The 20,173-nt window shown below is 48.8% G+C and overlaps 1 protein-coding gene across 25 annotated transcripts in view; it reads left to right on the top strand.

Annotated features, from left to right (window-relative positions):
• The window catches only part of DAGLA (diacylglycerol lipase alpha), a 75,467-nt gene that overhangs the window by 25,434 nt on the left and 29,860 nt on the right, over positions 1–20,173 (top strand). For 14 of the 25 annotated variants that reach the window (XR_015700777.1, XM_087740710.1, XM_087740695.1 and 11 more), the window contains 7 exons: positions 7,149–7,287; positions 7,819–8,030; positions 10,415–10,516; positions 11,116–11,254; positions 14,729–14,816; positions 19,169–19,303; positions 19,997–20,074. Coding sequence is in view for 24 of the 25 variants with exons in the window: in XM_087740710.1 (XP_087596836.1) it covers positions 7,193–7,287; positions 7,819–8,030; positions 10,415–10,516; positions 11,116–11,254; positions 14,729–14,816; positions 19,169–19,303; positions 19,997–20,074 (849 nt within the window). In the remaining variant the exon portion in view is untranslated. Of the gene's footprint in view, positions 1–4,034; positions 4,204–7,148; positions 7,288–7,818; positions 8,031–8,135; positions 8,281–10,414; positions 10,517–11,115; positions 11,255–14,728; positions 14,817–19,168; positions 19,304–19,996; positions 20,075–20,173 lie in introns of those variants that run through there. The other 11 variants (XM_087740763.1, XM_087740754.1, XM_087740730.1 and 8 more) reach the window with 6 other exon arrangements.

The raw sequence follows: 20,173 nt of genomic DNA, 5'->3' as shown, positions 1-20,173 counted from the left end.
TATAAATTGTAAGGCTGTGAGGTTCAGGGAAGTAATGGGTAGAAGATGTCTGTGTTTGAAGATAGCGTGGGACTCATGAGAGCTATTTCTACCCAAGGCAAGAGGTGTTTGGAGTGAGAGACAAAGGGGATGGGTTTAAACAAGGAGCACATGCGCTTAGAAAACATCTTGATATGTTTATGCTGCCTGAGGGACAGGGGATTTGGGAAGAAATATTAGGGAGGAATGAGCTGAGATGGAGACAGGCCAGTGTTGGGCCAACTGGCCAGTCTGCTCCTGTTACCACCGATATATTCTTGTGACCATCACCATTGCGCTTCCAAGGGTGTATTTGTGGCAGCGTTTGATTTAAGCTGGTGGGACGTACAGGTAAGGTCTTGTCCCCTGGGTTTTGAAGGTCAGTTTACACTCCGAGATGTATTTTGGGTATTTGTGTCAATGGGCAGTATTGTAATTCCCGATCTAACCTAATCATATTAGTTCTGTGACGATGACATTGTAGTGAGATGATTGTGGTGCAGTGGCCTTATCCTGGGGGAGCTGCATCTGAAATGTGCCAAGCCACAAGAGGCTTTTTGAACCTTTCCTTTCTCAAACCCGACGGCTTATGCTCATGGCTCTGGCACCGACTCATTTTATTTCCTTCTCCTTGGAAAATGGGAGAATCTTAAAAGCAGGTGGGAAATTGATAGTCCAAAATTAAAGACCCTATTGATTTTTGCCAGCGTTCCCTGCCTATGCTGAGCAGTCTGTGGCTTGATTGTAAATACGGCTCTCTTAGACGGTACATTAATACATACAATGTTCTTTAAGGTACAGATCTGTTCCCTTGATCATGTTCCGTCATGCTAGAACTATCCTCACAACCTTCTGCCCTCAGGGAAGGAGCTTTCCCTGCAATTCCTGCAGGCATCGCTCACAACAGATATCTTCCGCCGCTTGTAAAAGGCAGCCCTGACTTGGAAGGGCTCATCTCCCTTCGGTGCCGTGTAATTTGTCCCCACCTTATATTACAAGCCTCTGTTCCACGCTGTGTGTGTTGAGTAGGTATTCCTCCCTCTTATAAGATGCTCTGAGCTATTCCCACCCTGGAAGGGTGCTTTTCAGAGGTTTGGATATTTTTTCATCTGTCCTGCCACTTATTTCTGCTGTTTCTTGCTAATGGTTATTATGGGTAAACTGGGGAGATAGCAACAGACCTTGCCGTCTAGTTCCCACTGCACGCTGGGTCCTGCAAGAGATGGGCTTGTATGTGTGCAGCCCTAGGCAAGCAAATGCCTCCTCGCCAGCTTCAGGACACTTTGTATGGATGTAACCGCATCCCCCCTCCTCCCTGCAAGGGAAGAACAATTCCCAGATTGTGAGGAACCAAGCTCAGAAAGAGCTCCGTTTAAGACTCTTAAAAATAGCTGGATGAGGACTGATGAAGTTGGATCCAAGTTCTAACTGATGATTTCCGTCAAGTACAGTAAGTGCTTATAGAAAGGCGTGCTTAATGGGATCAGGAGGGGTCTGTAGGCTGCAGGGGTGATGGTGGAAAGCCCATGTCCCAGCTGGGACATGCTTGTGAGGAAAGGAAGGATGCGGGTTCAGGTAGGGGTGACTTGACGGGACTGGAACCCTCTCTGTTAGTGAAGGGCTATTTCAGGGGAAGGGTTTGTATTTTATGAACCAGCAGCTGTTTAAGGGTCAGGAGCTGCATGGTTAAGCATGCTGAATGTAATTTTTGGTCACCCGAATTTGACAAATGTGGTTATTTTACAATGCTGTTGCTTTTTTAGTTCACTTCAGCATAAAACTGCTTTGGCATCTGCAAGAAGTACAGAGAGCTTCAATAGCTCTAATAAATAACTTCGGAAAGAGAGGAAATGCAGATATACTGGCAAGGGACGGAACACGGTGCTGTTGATTAGCAGGAGACGAGGAAGGTTGTGCAGCGCCGTGGAGGAGTACTTGCGGTTGCCAACCTATGTGGTAGGAGGCAGAAGGTGGTTCTGGAGGACCTAACTGGATGGCGTTAATCTGGGGATGCCCAGACACTGTCCTGTGCCTGCCTGGGCTACTTGGCTGACTCTCAGGGCCTACTGTGGAGGTGCCCCTCTTCTCTTGGGGTTCCTGGGCCAGGCTGCGCCCTCAGGATGAGCATCTCTGGGTACCTGGGCAAAGTGACCTGGTTCTGCTGCCAGGGGGAAGGGAAAGCGTTTCTGCTGCATAGCACAGGCAAGCGGAGGAGCAGGAAGGAACCCCCAAGGAAATGCTGCTGTTGGAGCCGTCGTGACACAAAGCTTGTTTCGGTTCAGTTTTCCAGATGGATTTTCCTAAGCAGCTCGAGCAGATGATCCGTGAGAGCTGGCAGTCCCGGGCTATGGCTTCTCAGCGGGACAGCAGGTTGGGGCTGGGACATTCCCTGGGAACATGGTGGCATTTCATCCCGTGCTGCAGGAGCGTGCCCCTGGGAGGATCAGCGTGCCAGTACACGTTGCTGGATTTCTGCAGAACAGCAAAGGGTTTTGTCCTATAGTAACTCCTGCAACCATCTGCAGACCTAAAATCCCCTTTCTTTTGGGCTTTCTGTAGCCGTAAGCAGTGAAGATGAAGGTCTGGTTGCTGGGCTTTGGAGAATTATTATTTTGAGGGAGCTTGGGTGAATAATACTGTAGGACTCTGGAGTTGAGGCAGAATTTGGGGAGACCAGCTGAAAGAGGGTGCTATGAAACACAGATGGGATTGCTTTGTCATACCTGGGTTGTGTCAAGCTGCGAGCTGGTCGCTGTTTCGGGCCGAGGGGAAAAGTAGGTGATGAATTTGTGGGGCTAGAAGGCCTTCCTCCTGCTAATGCCTCTGTGCAGGCATCGCCTGCGGTCTGTTGAAGTTAGAAGCTATTGGCACTGGTGGATCCGATTTCGGTGTGGTTTTGGCCTCCCATCTCCTGCTCGGTAGGAATAGCGATGGTCCGAACTGCGGGAGGTCGAGTGGGGACCAGGAGCAGGCTTTTGAGTGATGGAGGTGGGGATGCTGCGTGAGTCCACAGGCCCTCATGGATGCAGGGATAGGGAGTTTCTGGGTGGGGTGTGGGTGCAAATGTGCCTTGGGTGCCTGCGTGATGCCGTGAGCTTAAAGCTCATGGATTTGGGTACCGGGGAGTAGCTGATTCTCTCCCGGGGTGTTGGCGTGGTGTGGGTGGTCTCCCGTGGTGCAAGATCTATGCACAGCCCTTTTCCTTCAGCTGCGGCTGTGTTCAGCTTGTATTTACTTGCATACTCCTTCTGAGGCTAATGTCAGACCTGATGGGATGTTGGATTAGACTAAATCTCCTAGGTTTAGCTGGAATGTTGTCTTGCTGTAGTGCTTTTCTCCCTTGCTCTTTTCTCTAAGCCTTCCCCTACAGACAGCTAATGCGCCCCTTCCCCCACGTCCTCTCCTACCCCAGAGCATGTCACAAGGAATTAACGGCTGAAAAGGCCCGGGAGAGGCTGCTCCTCTGGAACAGTCTCTCCTTTCTGTGGCCAGGGTGGTCCCCTCTCTGTGCCCCTTTTGTGTCCCATCCAATTCCCCTCCCCCTGGCCATTCAGTACATGCCAGAGGAGCGACCAGCGGCCCTCAGCCTTTCCCAGCCCCGCTCCGGCGGCGTTGCCCGATGCCAGCCGCTGCGGCCAAAGGGCTTCCCGCGCACAGCCGGGGCTCCGGGACAATCCCGAATCACTGCGGCAACCCCCCTGGTCCTGCCGGCTTCTCGGCAGCAAGAGGGAGGAGGTTTGCGCCGCTGCGCTTGCTGCTGGAGGGCTTTCCTTCTCTCCCATCCCTCTGCATCTCCGACAGCATCGCCCGCTCTCGCTCCCGGTCCTCCTTCCCACAATCCACGTACAATCTCCTCAGAACAGGGATGATGTCACTTCCTTCCAGAGGGTGCCGGGGGTGTGGAAGCGGGGAGTCGCGACCCCTGGCTCGGTGGCTCTCGGCAGCCCCGATGGCTAAATGAGGTTGCTGTCTTGGAGGGAGGGAGTTGCTCTGAAGGTGATGGCCGGCTCTGTCAGCAGGCAGCCACCACGCCGTCCTTCCCTTTGCCGAGTGGGATTTTCAATGGCTGCAAGAAGAGTTTGCCGTTCCCTCCTTTCCTTGTGATGTCTATCTCCGTGGATATGCACTTTTCCTGAAATACCCTGATGGGAGAGAAGAATGTGCGGCGGCTGGACCACGTGCCATGTAAGATTCCTGCTTCCATAGATCTTTGATCCGAGGGTGAAGGGCTCTGGACTCCTTGCACACAAAGCTTGTGCCTGCATGTGCTTCTCCTGATTTCAGTGTTGGGAGCTTGGGGCTTCTTGTACCGGGGTTCAGGTTTCAGGGTCCTGGGAATTTTTCACTCTTTGCAGCAGTTTTAGGGGCAGCGCAAGGGGTTCTTGCTGTTGCAAAACTGGGGTCAGCGGTCTCGGGGCTGTTTGCACTCTGACCTTCCACTTTCTTCCCAGTTCCTCTGCTAGATCATATCTTCATCATCTTAAAATGTAACACCTGGGATCTGCTGCCCTGGGATGAAGCCAAAGAGTCCTTGCACTGAGAGCTTTACTTTTTTTTTATTGTGGGCTTTACAGTCTCAGGCCTTCTATCATCTCCCTTCTTTCCAAACTGGGGGCAAGGCCCCAGACCTCACGGTTTAGATTTTTCAATGGACAGTCTTTGAAAATTAATTGGGACTCTTTCTGCGGTGCACTGGGAGCCTGGTAAGCATCCAGCTAGGAGTGACAGTCCCACACTGAGCATTCCTGTGTGTGACAGTGAGTGACAGCCTGCTCTGCTCCGTCCCCATCTGTTGCTGTGGATAAGGAATTCACGTTAGATGTTTGCTGCTCTTGCCGATACCCTGCCCCTTAAATTGGCGGAGGGTGGCGAAAGCAGGCAGAGCACAACTGCTTGCGTCTGGAGAGGTGGAAGAGTTGTGGAAAGTGCGTTGGCGGGACGCAGCCGTGAGCCGAGGGATGATGGGCACCGAGGTCTGAGCTTGGCTGGGAGGTGCCGCGGTGGCCAGAGGCAGAGTGGATAAGCGTGCTGGAAAGCGTGGCCGCCTGTACTGGGCAGGGCTAGCCATATTCGAGATACAAGCGCTTCACGCGAGCGGTGCGTGACAGGCAGATGAGTTGTTCACGGCAAGGCTAGAAGAAGTCACCAGATGGCCAGAGGAGTGAGCAGTTTGAAGGCAGAGCTGCAATGTACCGAGTGCTCTGATTATTATGCGCTAAGGAAGCGTGAATCCAACTGGTGGTGTAATTTCACATTTGCTTTGGTTGTGGCATAGAGCGTTTCCCTCGCCCAAGTGAGTAACGTGCTGGAAGTGTGTCAGCCTGTTAATGATGGAATCTCCCGGAAAGTGTGAAAGATTTGTGTAGGTTTTCAATACTTGGTGACTGAAGCGGGTAGGAAGGTCTAGTCCACCGGCTGTGGGTGTCGGTACAGGAGGGGAGACTCCTCTTTTGGGATGGTCTGCCCAGTAGGTAAGCGATGGGGTAACCAACCACACCTGACTGGTGGATAGGTTTTGGTAGGGCCGGGCAGCTCTGTTACCGCAGGAATCGGTGCTGTGATATGGTCTGTGGTCTGTCACAAAGCCAATACTTGTGTTACTTTGAAGGTTTGAATTAGTTTAAATGTGATCAAGTCACTGCTCCCTTTTTTTTTACCCAGAGCACTAGATCAGAGGCATCGTATACAAGTTTGATTTTTTTTTTTTGCCTGGCGCATGAGGTATGGCAGATGATATTCCCTCTGAAATGCTGTTGGAAATCCTGATTACATCGTAAGTAACCAATGTGGCCACGTTCATTTTCGCCTCTGTGAGCCTAACAGCAAATTGCTGGCTCAGTACAAAGAGCAGTTATTACTTGGGAGATGCAGCTTTGGAGCAGTGCGGTCACTGCAGGCCACGGCAGTGGCGTGTGAATGTGAAAATTGGGAGGTTCGTGGGGTTAGAACAGGAGAAGTGCTGTGATTTGAGACCGAGAGGAGTCAGTTGGGAGAACCTGGCGCTCCTGAGATGGTGGCTCGGAGCAGAGAGGCACGGGCCAACGTGTGGGTGTCCCCTGGTCTGTGGTGGTGCAGGTGAGAAGTGTGGCAGGTTCAGGGCATGGAAGAGGGGAACAGGAATGACTGCTGCAGTCGGGATCGCTGGTGGCTGTGGGCAGACCGCATAGGCACGATCTCAGAAACCAAAAGGTTGACAAAACCAAACAGAAGTCGTGGTTGAAGCGTGTTGCACAAGAAATGCAGAAGGGAGATAAGGCGTGCTGCAGAAAGGACTGAGGCGCGCTGATGTGGTGGGCTTGGGCTGGAGTATGAAAATGAACTGAAATGGTGTGGGAGAGCTGTGCTGGGAGGAGGTGTCTGGATAGCCCGGTGGAGTCTCGTGACTTATACCACTGCTGTTTCTTTTTTAAAGGATTTGTGAAGCTTTAAAAATAGGAGTACAAACAAAATGTGGGGAGGAACAGCCAGCTCCTCAATCTTCGACCTTTCAATTGTTGGTGCCTGTCAGGGCCAGTGTGAACACAAAGGAGATGTGGAGCTGGCAGGGTGCTTCTGTGCAACTGATGGTCGAGGGAGAGATCTCCTAGGAGCTTGCTCCCTCACCAGTAAGTGCTTGCTGTTGGGAGCCAGTCAATAGCTTTCCCAGATGCTACCACTAACTGCTAATGGGTGTTTTGGCTTGCTGAGCCAAGTGAGGGAGGGAATTGTTGGACAACAAGAAAAAAGGCAGGCAGCAGGTGTGCCTGTGGAAGAACATGGTAATAGGGCCTTCTGTAGAGTGGGGGCCAGTCTAACCTGTCCAGAGCACCCTGCAGTGACTGCTTACCAACACGCAGCCCTAACAGGATTCCAGGTAATCTTGTGAAGTGGAGCTGGGTGAGTGGTGATTATGTTCAGCGAGTTACACACCTGCTTCACCTAATACTTCCCCCTCTTGAAACTGTGCATTCCTCTCCTGTGCTCTCCTCGAGCATGCCGTGCCCCCTGGTGCTGGAAGGAAGAAGCTCTGCCATCTTTGGTGTGAAGCAGGAGAGCTCTCAGGTGCAGACCTTCTGCTAGCGTGGGGTTGCGAGGCTCTCCTGAGAGGGTTGAAGGGGGTCAGCAGCACCTTTGATTCTGCTCTTTTCCAGGAGGTGAGTGTCGTGCCTGCTGAACTTCCCCAGACCCGCTAGCCATGCCAGGGATTGTCGTGTTCCGCCGTCGCTGGTCTGTAGGCAGCGATGACCTGGTTTTGCCAGCCGTCTTCCTCTTCCTCCTGCATACCACCTGGTAAGTGAGAAATGCAGAACGATGGTTTGAGTTCTCCCATGAATTCTTTTTGCCATTCCTGCTTCTTGCAGCTGTAATTCTTCCTGCGCTTATACACGTGTCTGGAAGGCTTGTTTGGGGCATTTCTGACAGACACCGACATACTGCCAGCTTCTGGTTCTTTGGATAAGTTCTGTTCTAAGTTCCAAAGAGGGAGCCTGACCAGAGCTTCCTGCACCCTCCAGTGCTACCCAAGGTTGTCCACTGGAGTTCGGGGCTGTGTTTCTGTACAGGGGCTCAGGAAGAACAATTGGAGTGGCAGATCCCATGGGATAATGTGACTTGACACAGATCATCAAATTGTTCTGACCAGGGTAGCAGGGCCTCTGGATGGCTTGTGGGGAGGAGATTTCCAGAACAAACTAATATTAATTGTAACTAGCTGTGGGATGCTGAGGATCCTCAGCAGCTTTGTGAGGAGAGCAGGTGTGGGATATTACATGCAGCTTTCTTTGGCTTACTGCTGGTAACAAGCTGGTTTGTGACTGGCAGGTTTGTGATCCTCTCTGTGGTGCTCTTTGGGCTGGTGTACAACCCCAACGAGACCTGCTCGCTTAACCTGGTGGACCACGGCAGAGGCTACCTGGGCATCCTGCTCAGTTGTATGATCGCAGAGGTGGCAATCATCTGGCTCAGCATGCGAGGCAGTATCCTGTACACAGAGCCCCGGGACTCGATGCAGTATGTGCTCTATGTCAGACTGGGTAAGAGGCAGCGGCCTGAGGCCTCCTAATGACTCAGCCTCCACACTGCCATCTGCTATCGCAGAAGACTTCTCTCCCCACACCCTGACAAACACACAGCTTCTGAAAGACATCCAGATGGCCACTTGTATGTGATATGCATCTGAATACATCACATAGACTGCACCCTGTCATTGCTGTAAGACTTCCCTGCAATGCCCCAAATATCTTTCTAGCAAACCTTTAACTTGTCATCCTCATTGCGATGCAGGTACATCCTTTTCCTCTAACAAAATATGCTCCCCTTCTGTCTCGCAACACAGATCTGCCACAGTGAGATGCATCTACACCTCTCCCCCACCTTTTTTTCCACACGTTTTCCTAGGATACAGGCATATGTCTGTGTAAATCCTGGGGCTTCTGACCCTGAGGTGTGTGTGACCTTGCCTGTCATACAGACATGTAAGTCTACACCCACCTACCTTGAGACCTGCACTTGACCTCTTGACTCACATGTGATGCATCTCTCCATCCAGCAACCTGCACTTTGATACTCCCCCTCCAGGCACCGGGAGATAAATAGGTTTACCACCTGCTCACTGGTTGCGTCCTCTCTCTTAGGGTGCATCTTTGCCTTCCTAAAAACATTTCCTGTCTCACTCACCCACCAAGAACTAGATCAAAAAGAGTTTGTTCCTTGATCTCTCATTCAGGGCTTCCCTTTTAGCTTGTCTTCCCTCCTCTGTTCGGTTGTCTTCCAGGTACAGAAACTTGATCAGATTTTTCTGTGCCAAGTGAAGATTTTTAAGAGAAAAATCTTTTGGAGATGCAGAGTCAAGCCCATTCCAAACAAAGCATCTCTGGTTTTGCTGGATTGTTCTCATGCAGAATTTGCTAAAATATGGGTAACCTGGCGTGAAAGCTCTGTCTGGGAGACATTTCTGCCTTTGAGTGCTAAGTGCAAATCATTAACATGAATAGCAAACAAATCTTTCTCTCCGGTTTCCCAGACGCACTGCAGCGTCCCCAGGGAAGCACATAGAGCCTGACAGTTTGAGTAACACTGTTAAAACCAGATGAAATGGGGCAAGGGAGGCAGAGAGAATCCAAAGAGCCATTTTCCTACCCAAGAATCATCCACTTTTCTTCCTTGTCTGCCTTAAACTAATACCTGTGTTCAGGATCTGTATTTATACCGTATCTTGGGTCTGGTACATGCTTGTTTTGTGGGGCTTTTTACTCTTAATGGCTTCATCAGTTCTGACGATAGAAATAGGAGCGTGACCATTGTGTGGGCAAGGTCCGTGTGACTGTCCCATTTTAAGCATTTGCTGTTTAGTGCATATGAATCTAGGGAAAGAGTTCCAGTACGAACCCAGGCAAGTCTTATCCGTGCTACTGCTGCTCCTGTCCTGCAGCAGGTAATCTCAGCGGGGAGACAAGCCAAGGTAGGCAAAGCCTAGCTCAGTTTAAGAACATAGGTTGGGCTGATCAGGAACCAGGTCCGGCCCTGGTTCCTTGCCCACTGCTGTTGAAAACTATTTGCTGTGTGGCTCTTTGAACTGGTCTTTCCAGGATATTGAGTCTGTAGTAAGCCACAAAAGATACTGTGCTGGCACGTAGATAAGGAGGGTGGATAGTCAGAGTGGGCTAGGCTGGAGTGGGGATTTAATCTCAGCTACACCAAAGGCTTGCTAGGCATTACTAAGCAAGCTATTTACCTTCTCCATACCCAATTGCCTGCCTGCACTTTGGGGTTGTAATGTGTAGAGAAGGTGTGAGGATGGGCACTTCAGAGCAGTGTTTCCCAACTGTTTTGTTCCAGGGAGCCACTGTCAACCCCCAGTTTCTTGTTCATTACCACGGCAGCATGCAAAACCGAGGAGCCAGTAAATGACTCCTGAAGGACTGTGTCCTGGGAACTACTACTGTGAGGACTGCAAAGGGCAGAGGTGCTGGGAACACTTTCTAAGCGTAGTAAGCAGGATCAGTCCTGGATACACACTACTATTTATTTCCTATCTGTGACTCAGGCCAGCTGTCTGAGGTGGTTAAGACCTAGGCGCTGTTACGTGGTGATTCTTGTTACCTAAGGGAGTCTTTCCGCTGTCGTGGGCGGAAGGTATGGCTCTGATTCACCCCTCTGATACAGCCAAGGGCACTGACAGCTCTGCGCGCACGTGGTCCTTGTGTCACTTAGGAGTAGTTAGCGTTAAGGACACGTTACATTTTTTGTTCATTTTCTTGAATATCGCCTTCCAAAGCATTGGGGCCCAGTCCTGTGGTCACTTATTCTGTCCCACTAAAGAACCTGTCTTGGGGTTTCCCTTCCAGAAGATGGGGAGAGGCAGTTGCTAATCCTTAGGGAGATGCTGCTGCTATCCATTGTCTTCCTTCTGTTTCAGCTATCTTGGTGATTGAGTTTGTGTACGCTATTGTGGGCATCGTTTGGCTAACGCAGTACTACGCTTCCTGCAATGATATCACAGCAAAGAGTGTCACTTTGGGTATGTATTTGGAATGTGGTTTGTGTTCATTCCTGTGTATGCGCAGACATCCTCTTGCCTTGGAGAGCTAATTCATTCATGCATGTGGGGATCGACTGTTGGAAGTGGATTGTAGCTGTAAATGTGGTGCTTGTTTTCCTGAGACATTATTGCTTAGAACAGTTGTTCTATTCATTTGTTTGTGCTGTCTGCACTGAGGCAAGAATTCATGTTCCCATGGAAGGGTCTGGCTGGGGAGTCTGTGCGACCCGGTTCCCCTTCTTCACTTCAAAATGGCTTTACTGTTTTCTGGAACTCCTTTTCCATCTCGGATAGTCTCCTTGCGGGGATGATGCTAATGTTGCAGTCCCCCTAGATACTCCGTGAGTATTTAATGGCCTTCTGCCTGGGCGATCTCCTAAACCAGCTGGAAAACCTAGCTGTGGCTTAGGAGCCTTTGCAGAGGATCTCCTTTCACTGCAGCTGGCTGCAAGAATATTTGGGGTAACTTTGCCCTGCAGCAATGGAGAGGCGGCTCTGATGCGTGCGGTGAAAAGCAGGAAGCGATACTGCCAAGAGTTATGGGCAAAGCACCTGACTTCTCTCTTCTTTCTTTGCAGGAATGGTGGTGTGCAACTGGGTTGTCATCCTGAGCGTCTGCATCACTGTCCTGTGCGTCTTCGACCCGACGGGCCGGACCTTTGTCAAACTGCGCGCCACAAAGCGGAGACAGCGCAACCTGAGGACGTACAACCTGCGGTAAAGCAGCGTTTCTGGAAGGGCGGCCTGCTTTTTTTTCATTCTTGACGTTCTCCTTGCCTTGCTTCAGGGAGCATTCAGCTTCAGGCGTTGCTTCCCTTTGCTGGTGAGGGTGATTTTGGAAGAACACAGCTCAGACTGTCAGGTGCTGTGTGTGGGCATCTGTATCCAAAGGAGGCGAAGCAATGCGGTAGCTGGCTGGATCGTGCGTTAGTCACTGGATTTGTAAATCCTTACGGGCCCCTTGAGCCAGTGCTGACCACGACAGCTCGTTTGTCCATCCTGTAGCAGTGTTCTGCCTGGTAACAGTGAGGCAGCGCTTAGATTTTGCTTAGGTTGAGGCAGCATCCTCTTCCAAAGTCCCTTTCTTCCTTTAGTTTTGTCTTCAAAATACAACCTTTTGGCCTGAGGTTTCTTGTATTTGGTCTTGGCCAAGGAGCGATTTCTTTTGTGTTGGCAGTCAGATCTTTTAATTAAGAATTGATTACATCTTTGAGCTGCTCGGGTGGGGTTATGAAAGCTTTTTTCACCAAGCAAGGCATTTTTCAGAAGTATTTTTTCCAGTGGCAGGACAACACAAACAGGCTTTGTTTTCTTGTGCAGTCTTGACATATGTAACTGTCAGCAAGGAATGTGGCTTTGTAGGACTTGAGGGCATTAGGTTTTGAACGCTAAAAAATGAGGCTTTTAAAAAATACTCTGCAAATTTGGCATTTCTCCTTGGGAATGTATATTCAAGGGGTGTTTTGAATACATGTTCTTTCCAATGTCTTGAAATGGGATCCTTCGGGTTGTCTTTTTGAGGAAAAAGCAGACTTTTCTAAGGACGATGCAGCAAGCTTTGTTTGAAGGAGCCTGGTTTTTTTATTGCAGAATGCACGAGACATTCTTCCTAACCTTTCCAGTATGTTATTAACACTAGCCTTGAATATTTGGAGATAGTGCCCTGTTAACCTAACGTGTGCGACTGCTGCATCGTGATCAGGACATTCCCAGGGAGATGGGGATGAGAAGCGATGACGATGCTCCGGATCTATACCCCATGCTACATCAGAGCTGTTGGGCTCAGCGCGTTGTTTTTCCGAAAAGAAACTGAGTGCCACGGATGGCAAAGGTGTTTGTTTTTTTTTTTTGCCAGAGAACTTAAAAGTAAATCAAAACAAACCCCCAAATGCTCTTCGCTGTGAGGAGTCTTGAGATCCCAGACAACTGAGTGAAGGTATTTGTCCCTTGGGCCAGGGCCAGGTTTCTCTCTCCAGGCCTGTAACGTTTTTGGAGAGCTCGTGCATGCTGTTTGCAGATTTCCACTCTGGAAAGGGAGTGTTAACAGATGTTAACAAGCAAAATGCTGTGGGCTATAATGTGAAAGGGAAACATAAAATGTTACTATGTGTTCACTACTAAAGCAATTGTTTTCAAAGAATATATTTTGAAATTCTCCACTTGCTTAAAGTAATCCTTGCCAAAGAATATATTAGGAAATTCTCTTTCTGGATTGTGATCCTGCAAGATGCGGAGGGCCAGCCATTCCTATTGAAATCCCTCTGTCTGCGGTGATACGCGCCTTCTGATGTACAGCAGTAACCTGACCTTTGTGTTACGCTTAACCTGAGCCATGTTTCCTCTGTCTTAACTCATGAAAAAACTTGATTTGTTTGTCACGTTAAGGAGACGTGTAACTTTAGCTTCCTTTTTGTGGTACTCTGCTGTAGCTGATGGACTCTGTCACACAGTGGTTTTCCTTTACCAGTGGCATCGTGATGTGTGTGGGCTTTTATGTTCTTGCAGAGCGAAGAAAATAAAACGACAAAACAAAAAGCTCAGCTAATTGTGCTGAGGCTTTTCTAAGAAATCTTGCTCGAGAGCTCATATTAAACATGTGGAAGTTCAGTGTTAGGAAGAAAGAATTTGGGAAAAGTTGGAGTGAAAATAGCTCAGAGCACACTTGCTTGTTCAGCCCCCACGGTGAAGTTGTGAAGTTCTTCGCATTGCTGCTCAAGTTCTTTGGTGTTTGGTGGAGCAAAACTGAGTGCTGCCAGCTCTGTCTTAGGACACTCGTATTCCTGTTCCTCTTTTGAAATCTTCCTTGGAGGTTATGGGTAGTTGTTTTAAAATGCTGGGGCGTGAGTCGATGGATTGCCCTGCAGGATCTGCTCCTTCTGTTGCAGGCAAATACTCCTTTACCAGCATTTTTTTCCTCCAGGTGTAACCCACTTTCTGGGCTTGGGCTTTTCCTGATGTGATCAGCTGCCAGAAAATAGAAATGGTCTTTTTTGATTGGTCTGACCCATCTTCAGTGTGTCTGTGTTCACATTAAAAGAAGACCTTGCGTTAGAGGAGCTGTGGACTTCACGGTGTAGGTAGCACGGCGCTCTGGCAAAGAATCACACAGTCCCCCACTTCAATGCCACTAAGCCTGGCTTGATCTAAGGGTTGTTTGCAGGTATGCCAGTCAAAAATAAGGGACTGCCACCCCGCAAAATCTAGGAACTAGGACAAGCTCACAACAGTGGAGAAAACTCAGCTATAGTTCATTTTAAATAGGGTTGTCCAATTAGCTGATTTTCAAGCTGAAATTGAAATGTCATATAAACCAAATGTGGGTTGAGCTAAACCTTCTGTATTCAGCCTTTTGTTTAACCTTTTCTAATTGAAAGAGAACCTTTAGCTTGCTTTCCTTTTTTTGATTCAAGTTACGCACCGTACTTGAATAAAGAGCGCAAATTAATTCAGTTATGAGACTGTATTATGTTTAATAAATATATTTTTCCAAATAAGCTATTATTGGGGAAAAAAATGCACAGCTCCTCTCATACTAAGCGCTCAGGGTCTTTTGTACCCTTCCCACCCCCTTGCCCCGTGGCAGAGTTTTCCCACTGCGTGGTGGTACACCTTGGCACATGATGCAGCTGCCGAGTTCCCAGTAGACCCAGAACAGGCTGCCCAGGGCAGTGGTGGAGTCCCCATCCCTGGAGGGATTTAAAAGCCAGGGAGATGTGGTGCTTAGGGACACGGTTTAGTGGTGGCCTTGGCAGCGCTGGGTTAACGGCTGGACTTGACGATCTTAAAGGCCTTTTCCAACCTAAAGGATTCCATGATTCTATGATCTTCCTTCCATCCAGAGCGCCGGGTGCTCTTGGACATCCTGCTTCCAGCAGGTACCGTAGAACAACAGTAGCTTCATAAGGGCCGTCCCATTCAGGCAGGACACCCTGTATATAAATACAGAGGCTTGGTCCTGGCCAGAACAGCTAGGTTATGAATGACCTTCCTGTCCTATAAAATGAGCAGAGTTGTTAATCTATATGTGGTCTCCTTGTCCCTGCTAGGCCAGGATAAATTTAAGAATACGGTTTAGCACGCATTTTACCAGCGATAGCGTAGGCTGCGTGACTTTGCATTGAATCCTACTGTTTGTTCGCAGTCGCGTTCTCCTGCCTGTCCTCATGCACATACTCTACCCTTTATTTGTAGACACCGCCTGGAAGAAGGGCAAGCCAGCAGCTGGACGCGCAGGCTCAAAGTTTTTCTTTGCTGCACACGGACAAAAGACTCCCAGTCGGTAGGTACCAAATATCTCCTGTTGGAGAGCAAGCTATGTGTACAGCTGCCGATAGATGGGACTCAGCAGAGCGTAGCAGCGTGGGGTTCCTGCTGCCAAGCCTGGATGATGTGTGTCTCGTTTCACTGAGTGTTCTTTGAGATCTGGAGGCACGAGGAGTCCGGTGAGCCTTGACAGCAGTGCATGCAAGGACTGGAAATGCCTTCCGAGCAGCAGCAAGCCGAGCTACCCTCGGAACAACGAGGCTTGAAGTGTTGCTGCGTGCTGGTTCCTTTTCCCTCCTTTCAGCCCGCGTAGCCTGAACGAGCGCTTGCGTTTCTGCAGGAGGGTAGCTGGGTATTCCATGCAGAAGCGAGCTGATGTTTCCCTCTAGATGCAGATGTGAGATTGCCGAGTAGGGCAGTTGTCTTTTCAAAATGGCTAGTCTTAACCCTCTGGTTTTGAGCATTACAGGACTCTCTCTGAAGGTAAAGTTAGTAGCACTGAAAAGCAATGTTGTCAGTGTTAAACTCTTCTCCTGAAGTTGTTCTTTACCTCGCTGTTGCAGTGAACTGGGATAACAATTTTAAGTGAAGATATCAGTGGAAGAAATACATATTTTTCAGTACGTTCAGCTTCAGTTTCCCTTTATCCGCCAGCTTGCTTAGGCAGTTTCTCCTATTGTTTGCATCAGTCTGATACACTTCAGAAGGAGAGACCTCTCTGAAAATGGGAAAATGTAAACGTGTTGGAATCAGCGAAAGAGTACTTCTGGATTGCTAACAGTCAAAAACTACTACTTAATCCATAGGTTCACATGAAGATCATTGGTTTGAAGTTTTCACGTGCTACGGTTAGGATTTTCCCTTGCTGGTATCTATGCAGTGGGGAAGGGGCTTGATACTGCTTCCCCAAATGTTAGCAGCCCATTCTTACTGGGAGCAGGTTTGTGCCTTCGGGTGCTATTCAACAGGATGACTGAGGACCTGCTGGAGAGGTGAGTGCTAAGGTGGACAATTTTTCTGATGACTTCTAATATTTAAATTGGTCAGAATTATGAGTACTGGAGAAGTCTTGAAAGACCAAGCAGAACCAGGGAATTGTTATCAAAGACAGAAGAAAGTCAAAGAAAGATGAGGTGATCCGTGTACCTCTGAAGAAACAATTTCAATTACTTGCATACGCTGGGCTCTGAATTAGTTACAACCTCTCAGGAAAAGAGCTAGGAATTATCAAGGACACTTCAACAAAGACATCACTGCACAGCAGTGGCCAAAAAAATCAGAAAAACGTTTAGCTTCAGTAGAAGGGCATAGAAGATGACAGGGAAAACACCAAGGGACCGACCACATCAGTGATGTCCTCACTAAATATAGCCTGGTGTTTGGTCTCCTAAAAGATGCAGCAGAAGGAGCGTGTTGGAGGGGATATGAACTTGTATAGGAAGAGAAATGAGACGGGGATTTTAACCTCAAAAGGGAAAGGTGCAATAAGATGAAGAGCTGAGTAAGAATAATGGAGAGGCAGGTGAAGGCTACCTGAGCATTTGTTCATCACAGATGGCAACCAGTACGAATTAGATTAAAAGGGTTTGTTGGTAAGTGCTGTGTAGTTATCCGCAGGGTGCAGTTTCCAAAGCGTGGATGGCTGCAGGAATTGTCGTAGCCCTTGTGCAGAAATCCAGCAACGTGTACTGGCACGCTGATCCTCCCAGGGGCACGCTCCTGCAGCACGGGATGAAATGCCACCATGTTCCCAGGGAATGTCCCAGCCCCAACCTGTTGTCCCGCTGAGAAGCCATAGCCCGGGACTGCCAGCTCTCACGGATCATCAGCTCGAGCTGCTTTGGAAAACTGAACCGAAACAAGCTTTGTGTCACGACGGCTCCAACAGCAGCATTTCCTTGGGGGTTCCTTCCTGCTCCTCCGCTTGCCTGTGCTACGCAGCAGAAACGCTTCTGGGAGCAGCAGCTTCCCTTTCCCCTGCCAGCACAGCCGGGTCGCCTTGCCCGGGTACCCAGAGATGCCTGTCCTGAGGGCGCAGCATGGGTGCTGCAGCCTGGCTGGAGAGCCCTGACCGGCATCCGAATGGCCTGGTTTCTGAACAACTCTATTTTATTCAGGAATGCAAAATATTTCACGTCACATCAAGCTTTTTTAACAGACTTTTCATTCTGTAGTGACTCTGTTTCTACTTTTTTTTAGTTCAGGATAAAAGCAGATACCAGAATCTCCAAATTTCTTGTGTTACTGAATTTCCATTTTACATTCAGCCTGAGCAATTTCCAGGCTCTTTGCTTTGCAGAAACAGGCTCTGACTTTGTGTGTCCTGGCATGACAGCATGTGGAATGAATGCATATGTAATGGATCAGAAATGAATCCATTGCTGTCTCTCCTAGTCTTCATGGAAAAAATGTTCTAGCAGAGGATCATCGTCCTCGGGGCTGGAAAATAGTTCTGCAGAGGGGACATGGCATCAGGGCAAGAATCTGTTCTTACGGGTCTGGAATGAAGTCTGAAGTCTCCACTGGCTCTACCAGCCCCAGAGCCTGCAGGGTTCGTAGCAGAACGCTACAGTCAGTCCTACAATATCACATCAGGTGCTCCAGCAAAAACTCTTCCTTCGGAACAGAACGTACACGTTGAACTTCCATTGCGGCCTTTTACTTTGGTCAGGGTATTGAGGGCTGTTGCTGTCACTTTTGGGTTAATGGGTGTTGTCATATTTTACTTCGAGGCTGTATTTCTTGTGTGCTTATAGGAACTGTGCTAAGATTTATGGGGTCAGTACTCCAAGGATACTGCAGGTGTAATTTTGGGGAGGTTAATGCTGGTCCATTTGCTCTTCAAAGGCACAGCTGGCATGGAAACCTGCACAGTTGGCATCTGAAGCCCCATCCTTAATGGTGATTTAACTTGCTTTGGTAGGCAAGTGAAAAATGATAGAAAGTAATCTTGCTCTCCAGGAGTTTGTCAGAGATAAAAGAATGTAGGTCATTTCCTGCAAGACTGCTAGGAAGGGAAGGGATTTACTTTCTTGCCTGTCAAAGGAGAGAGATGGAGAGATCCTGTCCTGCAGACCAGCCTTTCTTCAAGTGCACGGCTCGGGCTTTCTACAGACAAGACTGCAGTCGCATGGCTTTAGGTGCTGAGTAAAGGATGCTATGAAAATACAGGCTAAAAGTTCAGGGTAAGGCTGTGGCAGACCTTGGAGGGAGAGCTTTAGTGATGGCAGGAGTCAAAACACCGGCCACTCGTGTACTACAGTACTTGCTCAGTCCCCCTTTTTGTTGATCCAGTCTCTGGGTCACCCTTGTCTTTAAGCTTGCTGGTCTGAGCGATGGCCAGATCAGCGTTGTCCCGTAGTCCAGCCCATCTCCAACCTCCCAAACCATTCTCACGTAAGGTCTTGGGTTTTTTTTTGTAGTACAGAGCAAAAGGGGAAAATAACATTTCTCCTCAAAATACCTTTGTTTGTCACTCTGCTTCAGAGCCTTTGCTTGCCCCTCTCAGGTCACTTCCACTTTTGTCCCTCCTGTGATGCCTTTTTTGGCTTTGGTCTCCTTCCCTTCTGGGACATCTGCATTTAATGACTTGGATCTTTTTCCAGGTTTTCCTTTTCAGACCCTTTTGCTTGGGCGTAGTCCAAGATAAACCTGGAAAAGCCTGGTAACTTGGTCAGCTCCTTCAATACCAAGAGCTGCCATGTGTAACACGTGCTTGTTGTGATTAACTCTTTGAAATCATGTAGCGAGGAGCGTGATGGTGAATGACGAGACTGTTCAATGGCAGGATTCAAAAGGTATCACTTTGTGATGTGCCCGAGATGGCGAGGGCTAGGTTAAGTATGGGCAAAATGATCCCAGGGCAGAGTTACGGAATTGAAGAGGGTGTTAAATAGGAGAAAATCAGTGCTTTTTTTTTCCCCTGAATAGCCTTTATTCAAATGAAATTGCTTTTGAGGAGCAAGGATGACTCTGAGATGACACTGGCTTAGGATTTGCTTAGTTCTCATCTTATTTCTTCTGTCTTATTTACAATGTAGAGATGAAAACACTTCCTTTCTCTCCCTTCGCGTCTGCCTTGTCTGTTTTGATGTTGAGGTGGTCTGCTTGCCCACGCAGAAGTACCCAGCATAGTACAAATTCAGTCTCAGCTGAGGCCTCTGAGTGTGACTATGTAAAATAAATAAGAGATATTAATATGATTAGACCAGATATGGTGTTCCCTGAAGGAATCTCGTGGATGTTTTGGAGAGAGAGCTACAGAAATGAGGCCATTGCTGCCGCATTGGTTCTCATTTCGTGTCCTGTTTTGAGGCTCCCCACACCCGAACTCCTCCTCCTAAACTCTTCTCTCCCTGGTTTTTGCAGGACGCCTACTCTGAAATCGCCTACCTTTTTGCTGAGTTTTTCCGAGACCTTGACATCGTCCCATCTGACATCATCGCAGGCCTGGTTCTTCTGCGCCAACGGCAGCGGGCAAAGCGCAATGCTGTGCTGGATGAGGTGGGTGGAGGGGGCGCGTCGCTGTGAGCGGAGGCAGCGGGCATCTCGCTTGGCCTCTGACTTACCTGCTGCTCTCGTGACTCACTGTGTGAGAACTGCATGACTCTGCCCACCTCGTTCCTGTTGTGTGATGGGCTATTGCCAGTCACTGAGCTGTAAAATAAAAATACTAACTTCTTCAGCAGCTTTTTCTGCGACTCCCAAAGGGCCCAGCTGACATTGAGTCAAGCTTGTGAAACCTGCCTTTTCTAGGCAGGTGATACGTACAGATTTAGCTCTTGACCCCAAACAGGCAACTGCCTTGAAGGAGGTGGTAGGTACTTGGAAGTGAATGGGCAGATTACTCTTCCCATACAATGATGTGGAGAAGACTCCGGCATCTGGCTAACACTGCAGGAGGAGCTTTAGGGAAAAAATCCTAAATTCCCAAGCCATTCCTGGCATTGAGATTTGTGGATTGTCAACGCAGTAGAAAATTGTTTGTTTTTTTTTTTTTTCCCTAGAGGTGGGGTTCTGACAGCAGTGATCAGGTCAGGCAGAATTAAGAACAGCAGAATTGGAACCAGTTGAAGAGACTGGTTGGGATACTTGGCAGTATCTTGTCCCAGGTTACATAGAGCTTTCCGTTTCTCAGGTGTAGACTTTGTCCTGGTGTCGCAGAGAAGAACTTTTATGTATGTTTGTGACTTACAGGCAAACAATGACATTTTAGCTTTTCTGTCTGGAATGCCGGTGACCAGGAACACAAAGTATCTGGATCTGAAAAATGCGGTAAGTCACTGGACTGTGATCTTGCACACTCACCGTGCTTCCCCACGTAGCCTGTTTTCTTTTTCTCAGTGGCTTCTCTTATTCCTTTCTGCCCCTCTC

The sequence above is a fragment of the Nipponia nippon genome, unplaced genomic scaffold (genome assembly GCF_047370975.1).
Source record: "Nipponia nippon isolate SJK-2023a ecotype South Korea unplaced genomic scaffold, ASM4737097v1 scaffold_10, whole genome shotgun sequence".
NCBI classification, from domain to species: domain Eukaryota; kingdom Metazoa; phylum Chordata; class Aves; order Pelecaniformes; family Threskiornithidae; genus Nipponia; species Nipponia nippon.
Note: the sequence above shows the minus strand (reverse complement) of the source record. Positions and strands in the feature narration are given on the sequence as shown.